The following is a 13,431-nucleotide window of genomic DNA, read 5'->3' as shown; positions in this document are numbered from 1 at the left end:
AGACATTCTCAACCCACCCTCTGCCCCGGACGCCTCACACCGTCTAGGTTTCCCTTATCGGCCAACGCCAGCTGGAAAAGGATCACCCAGGCAGCTGCTCACGAATTTCTCTAGGTAATTCCAAGCCAGTTTTCTACGCTCCAGCATTCAGCTAACAACATGCCCCCTTGGTTTACCCCATACTCACAGGTTTTCTGGTTCGGGGTTAAAGGGATCGGCATTAATTAATAATCGACTGATGACTGAACCTCCAGGCAAGGAACCAGACATCCCGGCGCGAACATCTGTAAGGGAGAAAACAGGAGACAGCACTGCCTGGGGGCTCCCAAATGACGAGGCCCTCGTGTCTTTGAGGCTGATGGTCCACGTGTTCTTCAGAAGGCTATTATAATAAGATGTTTCTAAAATATTGCGTAAAAATGTACAAACTTTGACAATTAATAGCCTCAGGGCAAAAATCACTATCATAAATCCATATTCACAGAACAAAAATGAACACCGGGTGGTAACCAACACCTATGAGACACATCAGAAGAGAGCTTACAAAGATAGTTCTCACTAAATTTAAGGAACTCCACCAAAATGATCCCTACTACAACTAATCGTAGGGTCTAGTCATACAACTTTTTAAGGCTAAATTCATCAGAAAAGGTTAAACATCAAGGAACCCTCCAGGTGACCAGAACCCTCAAGATACCTGCACCAATTTTAAAAATTTAAATTATAAATAGTAAGGCTGAGACGGAGCCCTGCTTTTGAACATTCTGCCAATCCATCCCTTCCAGGAACGTCTTTGCTGCTTATTAACAAAATCTGTCTCAGCCTCTTTTCCCTAGAGCTTCCGCAATTTTCTTTCTATTCAATTGAGATTCACCTAGAAACTGCCAAATGACTTACAGGAGCAGCGTGTGCTCTAGCTGGCCCAGGAGGCCTCACGGAGCTACCTCACGAAGCTGGTTAAGCGAGTCTTATCAGCAATTTCAACCCCTCGTGCCATTCCTACTGCAGACACGAAGCGTTACCATGACTCCCCCTGAGGGAAGACGCAACAGGAGCTGCCTTGACATGATCCCGGGCAAAATGAAGGCAAGGCAAGGGCACTGGGCCCGACTCTCCTGGTGGCCAGCTGTGTTCCTTCTGCAGTCATGCTGGAAACAAAGGGGTGATCCACCGGCTCCCCATCACGACCCGCCGGCCCTTCCCTTTTCACTCAGCCCAACTCCTATTTACCTATCAGCTCCCAGCTCGAGTATCACCTCCTCAGTGACATCTTCCTGGGACCCCAGGGCGACGATGTGAATGCCGTCTGCTCTTTGTAACAAACAAGAGCACTTTTCATACCGTGATATGACTCTGAAATTCTGCCTATCTTTCCCATGGACCTATGAACTCTTGGAAGACAGGGGCCTGGTCTCCTTAAACCCTCAGACTACTGCCAGGCAGAGCGACAGCTGGCGCTGAGCTGGAAGGCTTAGCGCCCTGCCTGTGCCCCTCCCCCAGACACACAGGCCTCTGTGCGGTGCCGGCGACCCCGGCCCACCCGGGGGAACACTCACTCGGGAACAGGATCTTCGTGTTCAGTGCTGGCAGGCTGTCCCGGTTTCCTGACTGCGAAGGAAGGGAGGCAGAACCGCCCAGGGACAAGCTTCCTTTGCTTATCAGCTTTTCACACGGGGATTTGGACACTACGAGAACAGAACAGAAGACAGAACGCGACGCGAATGAGCTACTGGCAGCGCTCATCGGAGAAAGGAGCAAGCGGAGGAGGGGCCGAGGGAAGTGAGGAGTGGTTGGTTACAAGCACCACCAGCCCCGCGGAGTGTGCAAGACGAGGAACGAGGCAGGCAGCAAGGAGGGGAACGAGAAAGGGGACGCAGAGGCGAGCGGGCTCGGACACCCGCCAAAGAGACACAGGCCCCTGAGGGGCTGGGGCCGCGGTGACGGTGACCCCTCCCCCGCCGGGGAGGGGGAGGGGCGGCCTGCAACCGCAGTCAGGCCGCGGGGTCTGTGTACGGGCAGAGGGGAGTCCTGCACAGGAACGTGGTGGAGGAAACTCTGGGGCAGGATCTCCCGGTGGCTCGTGAAGGCCACGAGCGAGGGGGCCGCACAGAGCTGGGGCTGTTCCAGGAGGACTAGGGGTCCCCAGGTGGTGGCCCGTACAGCTGGGTGGTCCCTAACCACCTGGAGCAAACGTGGCATGTGGCCGGCCGCAGCCAGGAGGCCCCGAGCCCTGGGTGAGGACCCCGGGTGCGCAGGGAGGGCCCACTGGCCCTGAGCCCCGCTGGGTCTGGGCGCGCAGGGAGGTTCAGAGAGAAGCGCCGCCCCCGGCAGCAAGGTCCCTCCCCGCCCAGGGTCCTGCCGGGCCTGCACCAGGCAGACCGCACACAGCAGGTGGCATGTGAGACAGGTCGCGAGTTTGAGACTTTTTACACTTCCAAGTGGCCACAGAAACCGTGAGAAAGCACCCGTAAGCTTCCCAAGGCAAGCTTCTGAGCATCGCAGACAAAAAGGCCGGATGGCGGCGCCGCGGGTCGCCAGGGCCGCCGTACCTCTGCGGAGGCTCCTGCCCTTGGCAGCGCCGTGGCCCTCGCCGTGGCACGCTCTGTCGTCCGACTTCAGGTCCTTCTTCTCCTCCGACTCGGAGAGACCTAAGATGAACCCCTCCTGCTCTTGGGTCTGGGCGTTCTGCTCGTCCACAGCTGTGCAAGGCAAGGGTATTTGCGGCTGAGCGCACGGACGTTACCCCGCAGGCACCACCGGGCTGGCGGGGCTCCACTGCACGCGGACCCCCGCCTCATCTCACTCATCTCCCTTCAAACGTCGTCTCGGCTGAAGGCTTAGACCCGAAGCTCCGCCCGTCCCACTTTCTCCCCGGCCCCGGCACACAGGGCACCAGGACACTCGTGCCAGCAGGCTGGGGAGGAGGGCCGAGGGCTGGGAGAGACGGAGGGGAGGGGAGTAACGAGCGAGAGCACACGCAGCCCCGAGGGAACGGGGCAGCCGCCAGTGCGCAGGGGCAGGTCACGACCTCACTATTCTCAAGGTCAGAAGCAGCAGGTCCATCTGCTCAGAGAGACAGGGGTCTAATGAGAGCGGAAAAGGTATGAGATGGTTTCTGAAGGTACCGAGAGAGAAGACAGAAGAAAACTTGCCGGGGAGGATCTCAGGGTCTGGGTGAGGGTGGAGGTAATGAAGTTCACAGGTCACTGTGGGTTTACAGCGTTCTCTTCAAAGCTTAGCAAACAGAGTCTAGGAAAAGGGAGCGATCGACTGGGCGAGTCTTTAATCCTATGCAGGGGTGCCTCTCTCCCCCAGGCCGACTAAGGACAGTCAGCAGTGGCATCCTGGACACCAGGGCCGGTGACCTGTCCAGGCCCCGGGCCCCTCGACCGCTGCAGCCGGCGCCTGCCTCAGACACCACAGCGCAGACGCTCCCCCCGCCTTTTTTGTTTCTTTCCGTTAAAACTATTTTGTCTTGTTTTAATATTTCATCAGCCGTACGGGGTTACAATTGTCTTAAATGTTTCTGGTTTAAATACAATCTGCATATAATGTTATAAAATGTAAACTTTCAGTGTTCTTTTCAATTTCAAAATCACACCTTTTTTTTTTTTCTTTTTTTGGTCTTTTTTCCCCCCCTCTCCCTTTCAATACCTGAATGTCCTGCAAAAACTGAAATAAATCGTCACAGGCTGCCCGGCCGCGGCCAGGGCGCGACAGGCTGGGCCCGGCCAGAGGTAGAGAGTAGTTTTACATCTTTTTATTGGAAGTTTTTTTTCCCTGTAACCCGAGTTCAGGCGCGGTCCCCACGCCCTCTGACAAACCCCAGAGAAACTAAAATTTCACATGACAGGGATGAAAGGTTGAAGTCGTGTTTGCCAACAAAAAAGGCAGAAGCAAAATTAAGGGGGGGGAGAAAGAAAGGATGGTAGTGGGCAAAAATGCTACCAGTGAGAAAAGGGGCTGTACAAACGCACAACTGTTACAAGCCAACCCACCCCGCCAGGCCCCGTGCCGCCCCCGACCCGCCCCCCAGCTGGACAGCTACAGCCCTGCAGCCGGTTTGGAAGTCACAAGGAAGCCTCTAGAAGCAGCCCATCCACAAGCACCTCCAGAGCGGGGGGCCCCTGGAGCCCCTCTCCACCCTGGGTTTGGGGGTCCCCACCCTCAGCGTGCTGCTGAGCCCCGCCTGTTCTGGAGTGGACAGCACTCAGCCCCCATCCCCTTACGTCCCGGTTTGCATAAGGGGTGCTGAGCGGCACCCCGGAAACCCCCCCGACAGGCAGCGGCAGGGCCCCTGGGGGCTGAGCACCCGCTGGCCCCAGGCCCCCCTTGCGTTTCCACGGCCGGTGGACTGCCCCCGCCCCGTCCCCTGCAATCATCAGCGTCGCCCGGCACTGCAGGCACACCCCGAGTTAGGCCCGGGGGAAGGCGCCTCCCCTGCGGGACACCCGCTCCCCCAGACACCCGCGGATGCTCAACAGGACGCGCGGGGGTGGGACCCTGAGCTGGGGGCTGGGGCGGGCGGCCGGGCGGCCGGGCGGGGGTTCTGGCATCAGAAGTCATACCTGAGGCAGAAAGAGCCCCGCAGCGGGGCCGCCCACGCGCCCGCCCGCCCACGCGCTGGCAGAAGGTGGGCGGAGGGCAGCCGCCCGCGCTCCTGCGGTCAGGTGGCCCCCGTCTCTGAGCGGCGCCCCGGCTCGCCCGGCCTCCGACCCCACCCTCACCTCTCCGTCCCTCACATCCTCCTACAGCCTCATCCCCCACCTCTGGCCCGGGCCCACCTCCCTCCTGGGCACGGGGCCGTCCTCCGCGGGGGTCCTCAGAGCACCTCAGGTCTCAGCACCGAGGCTCTCCTCGGCCCCCCCGCCACCAGGGACAGTCCCACCTCTAAGCGGACAAGGCCAGGCTGCGCCCGAGGTCTGGCAGAGCTGCCGCAGGTGAGGACGCTTCCAGGGAGTGGGTCCCCCAACACGCTCCCCACGTGTGCCCGCGCGAGGCACCTTTCCACCAGCTGGGGGCGCCCTCTCGGTTCTGCCGTCCGCTCAGTGTCTTTCCATCGGGCACAGGCCCTGAGGAAGGAGGCGCTGGCCTGCGTCAGGCGGTCCAGAGTGGCTCTGGCCTACACGGTGGGTCCCTCTGTGTCTCGCACCACGTTCGGGGGGGGAAACTGGGAGCGCCCGGTGCTGGCCTGCAGAAAGCCCCGCGGCATCCAGAGCCCGGCTACCTTTCTCTGTGTGCTCTATGATCTGGCGAATCGCCTTCTTCAGGCTGTTGGCTCTCAGCATGAGCTGCTCCCGAGGACGGAATATCTGCGGCCGGGCTGGGCAGGCCGACCCCACGGCGCGGTCCCCGGTGGAGCTGGAGCCACAGCTGCCGCCCGCCCCCTCCCCGTCTTCCGCCTCCTCGGCGATGGTGGGGGGCGGCGTGGGCAGAGAGGACGAGGCCTGGGACTCGTCATCCAGGGTCTTGAGGAGAGAATCCAGCTTCTCTTTCAGGACAGAGCACTGGGCGGGGAACAGAGGAGGGAGTGGAGGGGCTGTTGCTCCGCCCTGACACCCACCCCAGGTGCCCAGGACGCACCTTCTTGGCCATGACCTCCGACTCCTCCGAGCTCTCGGTGGTCTTCTCGTAGGCCTTCCCCACCCGAGCCACGAAGTCCTTCACAGTCTCGCAGAGCACTCTGTGGGGGGAACGCGGGAAGGGGCTTCTAGAGAGACAGTCCTGGCTGGGGCCCTGGCTCCCCCGAGGCCGCCGGGCACTCACTTGGCTGATGAGATCACCACCGAGTGCTGGTCGGAGGTCAGGATCTTAGAGAGATGGGCTGCGACGGAGTCTTCATAGAAGAGGATCTGCTGCACCTGCCATTGCCCCAAACAGGGCGGGCGACCGTCAGCCCCACGACGGAGCCCGGTGAGCGCCACGCTAACCGCCCCCCCCTGCCGGCCAGCCCCAGCTCACTTCACGCTAATCTGACAGATTTCAAAAGCTTCACGGAGCTGTGGACGAAGGGATCTTAACAGAAAAGAACGCGGTGATAAAACCTCATGAATGGCTCGTGCTGCTTTCGTCGGAGATTCAACGCCGCCAGCCTGCGCTGGGCTGGCGTCCTGAATCCTGCGTCCTCCTCAGCGGCACAGGCGGCAGGCAGGGTCCTCAGCGGAGGCTCCACTCGCATTTCTCTGTCTGGCTGGAACTCGGCCCGGGCCCCTCTCCACCTCTCGATACAAATCACCCCCTTCACCGCTCAGCCCTGCCTGCGGAACTGGGGTCCCTCACCCTGTGTGACGAGCCCTCTCTTTAGACCTTGGCCCAGGGTTGGCCAACTTTACTACTGGCCGGAGAGTAAATATTTAGGCTTTGTATACGTGCGTAGGCTCCCCCTCCTAAAACGCGCAAACCATTCTCTGCTCACAGGCCAGGTCACAGCAGCCCAGGCAGGTGTGGCCTGGGGGGCTGTAGTTTGCCAACTGCTGCCCTTGACCCTCCTGAGGGGCAGACGGGCCCTGGCAGAGCCCTCTCTCCTGCTCAGCCAGCAGCCAGCTCGTCCAGCGGGGTGAGCACAGCTGGGCGCCCAGCACTGCGCCAGTCTGGGCCCTGAGGGAACCACTGATCACAAAAACCACCGTAAAGTGAAAAGAAGAGCTAAACGCTGAACTAGCACAGACCAACGGCAAGGGTGGGACGTGCAGGAGGCGGGCCCAGAGTGGGAGCCTGGGCTGGGCAGGGGCACTGGCAGCAGGGGGGCGGCAAGTCCTAGGGGACCATCGTCACAGAGGACCCCAAATCCGGCGACACCCCAGGAAGCCCCCAGACGACCACCAATCCTGTGGGGCAGAGGCCATGGGCCGCAGCTCCACCTCGGCTGGCCCTGCACCTGCGCGGGTCTAACCTAGGGGAGGACGTCTAAGGGTGGAAGGAGGGCTCCAAAGTGGTGAGGACGGCGTGAGCACGCGGTAGGGCAACTGGAAATACCTCGGAGCCCTCGCTCAAGTCTTCGGTGACAGTGGAAGAGGAGGCCGGCCGGGGGAGTTTGGTCTCGTAGGCCATGACGCTCCACCTGCACACACAAAGGAGCTCTCAGCAGGTCGGCTCGAGCCCCCAGGCAGGCCCCGTGCCTCTCCCACCTCCCGGACTCACTCGTGGCCTGGGGGCTTGATCTTATGACAACCCTAACTTCATCTGTAAGCCTTTATCTTGACTCCCATGTCCCTAACCTGGCTCCTCACTTAGCTGAGAACAAATGTTGGACACTGCAGCTCCACTGAAGGAGGTGAAAAGCATCCCATAATGCTGCTTCTGGGAAAATGGGCTTCCCCTCTTCAGAGCTAAAATCACTCAGCCAGCAGCCAGCTCTCCCGCAGGGGCTGAGCATTTCACAGCCTCCAAAGGCACACAGGCCTCCCTTCAATAGACAAGAAACGGTAGAGGCAGCTGGAGAGGGTTCAAGACCACACCTGCTCGCTGCAGCGCAGGAGCCTAAGCGAGAATACGAGCGTTTCAGCAATACCAAGTCCCGCAGGCTGTGCTCAGGGGCTTTCATTTGTAAGCTCAGGGCTAAGAGCAGCTCGCTCGAGAAGAACGCCCAAGTTATTTCTAAACACACAGAGGAGAGTTGTCCAAAACTTAAGATTCTTCTGGGAACACGGGACTGCTCAACTGTGCAATAAGTCTTCCTTATTGCAAGACTCTGCTGACAGGTGTCAGACGAGGCTGCAAAGGCCGAAGGGGACAGGGCCACCTTCTCCAACAGCCCAGAGGATCGGGCCTGGCTGGTGAGACCGACCTGACCACTCGAGGGCACAGTGCCAACCTGTTCTGCTTGTCAGCTCTTTCATAATCTGACTGCCAGATAAAGCCCACCAGAAACAAGGATTCCTGCTCAGGCCGGATTTGTACAAGTAACTGCAGAGGGCCTATGGTTCCCAGGGACCCTGGGTTGAGAACACCTAGTCAAGGGGACTCGTGCGGTCCACTCACCTGTCCAGCATCTTGGTGCTGGCTCTTTCCAGCTTCTCCAAGATCTGTGGGAGCTGGGTGTCATCGTCACAGGCCGAGCCCCAGCCTAACACGCGAGCCAGGTCATTCCCTGTACCGAGGGGCAGCACTCCCAGCTGACACTGAGACACGGGGGGAAGACACGGCGTCAAAGACCCTCCTTTTCACCTACAAGGTGTGAGGTCTGATCTCACACGGTGTGGTGCTCGCATTCCAGGCAGAGCCACTAGGCAGGACAGATGTCTCTCTAATCCGACAGAAAATTCCTCTCCCACCCACAGGCCTGCTTCTCATCTGCTGCCACATCTGACAATCAATCTCCTACAACCGCCCTGATCTACATTCCCACCTTCACAGCTATGGCCACAGTGCTGACTGCTGAGTATCTGGACCCCTGAAGAATTAGTCTATATGACTCCCCTCCACCTGCTTCTCCGCCCTCTACAGCACCACACTAACACCTTCCTTCCCCTCACAGCACCTTCCACGGCTTTAAGTCCTATCAAGACAGGCGCCAGGACTTCCAGTCTGGCCGTCACACTGGAGCACACCTCGGCACTCGGCCTGCACCCCTCCGCCTGTCACTTCCCAGAGACCCCCTGCACTGCTCAGGCCCCATCCTCCACCTGGAATTTCCACCCAGAGCCCCCTGTGGAAACCCCACCTCGCCAGTTCATTGCTTAGGAAGCTCCCCAGACACCAGCTGCCCAAGAGCCTTCGACCTCCGAGCCCGACACGCAGGGTGGGGGAGGGTCCCTGGTCCCCCCTAAGCACGGCACAGCCCGTGGTCACCTGCCGCGGCCATTGAGGGAGGCCCTCCACCCTGCCAGGGACAGCAAGCTGGACAGAGCAGGTGAGGACAGGAAGCCCCAGCACCGGGGGGAGGGGAGCCGGCGCCGGCTTCCCGGAGCCTTAAAGGAGCAGGCAGCACAGTGAAGGGACAGTGGCGTTCCGGGAGAGGTGACCCCCCGCCAAGTCAGAGCTCAGACGGGGAGGGCAGTGAGGAGAGAGCAGTCAGAGAAGCAGAGGAGGATGAAGGAGCCAAACTGGGGCCTCACTCTGAGTCTGGACCTTCTCCTAAGCCAAGGAGCCGCCGGGGAGCGCTCAGCAAGGGTGCAGGAGCAGAGCCGCCCCAAGGAAGGTCCTCGGGGAGGTGGGGACCGGCGGGGACCGGCGCGGCCTGAGAGGCTCAAGGAGGCGCGTGAGCAGAACTGCCCGAGGGGAAGGCCCCCTCGAGGAGGGGACAGATGGAGCCCGGGGCCAGCCAGACGTGCTCAGCAGCACACACTGCTGTGCTGGACATGGAGTGTCCTGCCACCCTGGAGGGGTGGCAGGTTAACCGGAGACGAGGAGGGAGGGTGAGGGAAGGCTCAAGAACTATTGTCAGATCTCTGGCTTGGATATCGGGTAGGATCACGGGCCACAGAGAAGCCAAAGGAAATGAATGCTCCCTGAACTCGGCTGAATGCATGAAAACCTGTCTTCCTGACTTGTGATAATGAACTTGGTAACAATCCTGGAAGTGAACAAAACCTAAAATTGGACCTAAGTGTACTGCTCTAACTTCACCACTAGGGGGCAGTGCTCTCTATCCTGAGCAACTGGCCTCCCGAGAGCTGAGCAGTTACTTGCACACCTGGGGTCCCCTCTCCAACGTCATTCCAGGAGCTAAACGCTGACAGCAAAAGGTCCACCCCGCCTACAAAGACCACCAACGTGTTGAAGGACAAGTGACAAATGAGGAAAAATATGGGCAACAAGAAGTTTACATCCCTAATATAACAATAATCCTTAGAAATCAATTTTTAAAAAGGTAAATACCCCAATAGAATATTAGGTTAAAAAAAAACATGAACAGATGATTCATTTAAAAATTCATAGTTAATTGAGGATATGCTTGACTTCACCAGTATTAAAGAAATAAAAATGAAACATACCTTTTTTGTCTACTAAGTTGGGCAGAAGCCCTAAGATGTATCATGGACAGCATATGCGAAAAGACAGCTTTACGAGCATGAGGGATATAAACTGCAGGGCGGTCTGGCAATATCACCAAAATTTAAATTTGGGTGATCTTCAAAAGAGAACATAATTGGGACATTGTATGCATGGTTTTCACCAGCACTGTCATTATGAAGCAATCTGAGCGTCCATCCATGGGGGGAGATGAGCTAAACCCAGGGCTGGCGCAGCCCTGCCCAGTGGAAAACCATCACATAGGCCTCCATTTAAACTGATAGATCGAGAGGTGCCCACAATGTGTTGATCAAAGACTGACACTACACAATATACTGTAAGGGTACCATGAGCCCATTTAAATTAAAACTGCATTGCACACTGTACTATATACATTTTGAGAGAGAGGTCTGAAGGATAGTTACTGAAATGTTAGCAGTGGTTAATTATTGGGGGCGGGGGTGTGAGGGAGCTGGAGCAGAAAATAAATCAACGCTTAAAAAACAACCCTACTCTGACCTTCTGAAGTTCAAGTATACTTCTGACCCCTGCTCACCAGCAGGAGGCATCAGGCAGTAGACGACATCACTACCCAATAAGGAGCCGCACCCAGATCTGCCCGTGCCTGGGACCTGCGGGGATGGAAGTGTTCTTTTGTTGGGTCCCTGGGCCCGTGACGCCATCAAGCTACCTGCTCTTCCCTCCAAGACCGCCCCAAGGGGACGAGGAGCGGCCCCCGAGATGACACAGCCTCTCTGTAACGGTGGCGTCGCTCTCCCATGGGGCCGGCCCCTCCACACCCTGGTACCTGTTTGTGAAGGTTGAGGCTGTCGATTTCAGAGAGGACCCAACCAACACTGCCATCTCCACCACAAACCAGAATCCGGAACGTGTCAAACTTCTGGAATAAGCGTAGGCTGCAGAGAAAACAGAACGTCAATGAAATGCGGTCCATTCTAAGGGACAGATAGCTGGCGGCCAATCAGTCTGGGGCTGGGGGACCCCCTCTGTGCTCCTCAAGGCCGACCCTGCGGCCCCTCCCGCGAAAACACCTCTCGGAGGCCGGAGCTGGGCTATGCTCAGGCTCCGCCCACTGGGGCAGCAGGCGCCTGGGAGCAAAGGCCGGCCCCCCTCAGCCCCCGGCCGGCCGTGGTCCCCGCGCACGGCCAGCCCCGCGCGCGTCTTCAGGAGCCCCGGGCTGCAGGATCCCGCCCGCGCTGTCCCTGTCCTCTGGGCCACTCCGCCCGCCCAGGTGACCGACCCACCCTGCACCCCTCGTGACTCCAGCTCTGTCTCCTTCCGGTGCTCCTCTTGGTGGCCCTGCCCCTCGCTCGCAGCTTCCCTCCCAGGACACCTGGCAGCCTTCCTTCCGTTCACTCCCCAGCCGCTTCCTGGGTGGCCTCATCCGCGTCTTGGCTTCAGGGACGACACAGGTGATGACCCTGAAGGACCCTGACGATGATCCCCCCGCCCCCCTGAAGGACACCACCTGCGCCGTCTACCAGAACGTGCCACTCGGTGTCGCTTCCTCCACCGACGTTTCCTTCCTCAGAGAAAGGCAGCGCCACCACCAACCCAGTTACCGGGCAGGCCCCGTCGTCCCCTCTCGCAACCCCTCCAGGAGCCTCCTACCTGCCTCCCGTCTCCTTCAAGATGCCTCCAATTCGTGCTACCAGCCTCATCTTCCCGAAACCGGTGTCGTCGGGTGTCCGGCTTTGGAAGGGGCCGCTTGCTTCCAGGAGAGGTTCAAACCTCTCAGCGGCCCCCACGGCCCTCCCTGGCCAGGAGCTGCCACCATGTGTCCGCACCTCTGCACACAGCCCACCCTCTGCCTAGAGGGCTTCCTGCCTCCCTCCCCATTACCACGAACTCTCTTCAAACGCTAGCTTGGCGGGGAAACTGAGACCCCCATCTGACTCATAAGCCCCTTCTCTTGGTTCCCAAAGAACCTGCACACCACGCTGCGAACGAGACAGATCGCCTGTCTTGGGCCTGGACTGTCCGTCCGCGCCCGTCCCCGGCAGGCAGGGCGCCCCCTTGGCCGAGCTTTGCGTCCAGCACCGTCCGAGCGGGGGGAAGGCCTCAGACAACAAACAGGACCAGGTGACAGGGAACTCGGGATGTAACAGAGGGGCGAGGCTGCACCTGACCTTCAGGCTGGGAGAGAAGCAGCCACACGTGTCCTTTAAGAACACTGACCTCCCTCAGGCCTCCCGCTCTCTGGAGAAGAGGGGACACGTCAAGGCCAGGAATCAGGAAAATGAAGCCGTATCTCTAAGTTTTCTTAGGAACAGCGTGAGAGCAAGGCTGCTTCCCAGAAACGGGACCTGTCTAAGGCAAGCGCACTACACCTCTGCACCTGAATCGTCCTGTCTCATCCTTAATGCCTACTATGAGCTGTGGGGCTTGCATGCTTCTCCAAATGAACACGTGCTCATTCCGCAGTCCTACTGTGCAGCCCGCCCTGCCCAACACCCCTTCGGGGCATTCCTCCAACATCCCTGGCGCCTCGGGGAGCAGCGGCCTGCACCTATCCAGTATATCCCCGCAGGGCACCTCCAAGGTCCCTTCAGGGAAGGGGGTGCTGTCACCAAGGAAACAGGCTAGAGAGCTGCCGCGGTGACCATTCTCCAACAGCAGGTCTCTCCAACCAGACCCAGGCTCAGGTCACAGGGGCACCCAGCTCCAAAACCAACACCCTCCCGGGAGCCTCCCAGGAGCACACACCCGCCGCCCAGAGAGCAGGCTCTGCGGGCACTGTCCGCTGCAAACATCCTGCACCACCTCCCGCACGTGCCAGGGGGCTCGCAGAGCTCCCACCTGGAGCGGGTGCTTCCAAACGAGGGAGGAGTTGGTTCAAATGCCAGAATTTACAAAAGCAAACGTTTTCCACAAACCTCTGGATCGTATAAAACTAGAAAGCACACGTCAGGTCTCTTACTTTGCCAGATACACGGGGCCTTGCATATCTGCACATCACGGCACCTGAAACTTAAGTAAACTCAAGTGCCCTCTAAAATGAAAAATCTCCCTTTTGGCCTCACTGGAGAAAAGCTTCCTACTCGATACTAAGCAGCCATTCAAAAAAATGAGGCAGATCTGTAACTACTGACATCAGAACACATCCACACTGCTGTCAGCTGACACCCATAAAAAGCACACCGCACAAAGGCAGGTAACCTAGGCCCCCACCTGGTTTCAAAGTCTGTGTGTGCACATGACTGAAACACGCACTGGAAAGTTGGAAGGACACACAACTCTATGAAACATTCAGAGTGGACACCTCTGCCAGTGGAATTTGGGAAGGGTGACTTTTATTTCCTATTTAAAATTTTCTGTATCTTTGAATCTTTAAATAAGCATGCACTTTCTTCAAACGGTTTTGGTGGGTTTTTTTTGCAGTACGCGGGCCTCTCACTGTTGTGGCCTCTCCCGTTGCGGAGCACAGGCTCCGGACGCGCAGGCTCAGCGGCCATG

General features: G+C 58.6%; 1 protein-coding gene across 10 annotated transcripts in view; it reads right to left on the bottom strand.

Annotated features, from left to right (window-relative positions):
- DGKD (diacylglycerol kinase delta) overlaps nt 1-13,431 on the bottom strand; it is a 112,328-nt gene that overhangs the window by 25,701 nt on the left and 73,196 nt on the right. For 8 of the 10 annotated variants that reach the window (XR_008619336.1, XR_008619337.1, XR_008619342.1 and 5 more), the window contains exons 10-18: nt 10,763-10,871; nt 7,981-8,120; nt 6,976-7,060; nt 5,767-5,861; nt 5,584-5,710; nt 5,228-5,507; nt 2,550-2,699; nt 1,557-1,685; nt 188-284 (exon numbers count right to left, since the gene is read on the bottom strand). Coding sequence is in view for 7 of the 10 variants with exons in the window: in XM_055090644.1 (XP_054946619.1) it covers nt 188-284; nt 1,557-1,685; nt 2,550-2,699; nt 5,228-5,507; nt 5,584-5,710; nt 5,767-5,861; nt 6,976-7,060; nt 7,981-8,120; nt 10,763-10,871 (1,212 nt within the window). In the remaining 3 variants the exon portion in view is untranslated. The remainder of the gene's footprint in view (nt 1-187; nt 285-1,556; nt 1,686-2,549; nt 2,700-5,227; nt 5,508-5,583; nt 5,711-5,766; nt 5,862-6,975; nt 7,061-7,980; nt 8,121-10,762; nt 10,872-13,431) is intronic. The other 2 variants (XM_024124698.3, XM_024124699.3) reach the window with 1 other exon arrangement.

The sequence above is a fragment of the Physeter macrocephalus genome, chromosome 2 (assembly GCF_002837175.3).
Source record: "Physeter macrocephalus isolate SW-GA chromosome 2, ASM283717v5, whole genome shotgun sequence".
NCBI classification, from domain to species: Eukaryota; Metazoa; Chordata; class Mammalia; order Artiodactyla; family Physeteridae; genus Physeter; species Physeter macrocephalus.
This window is presented reverse-complemented; position numbering and strand designations above follow the sequence as displayed.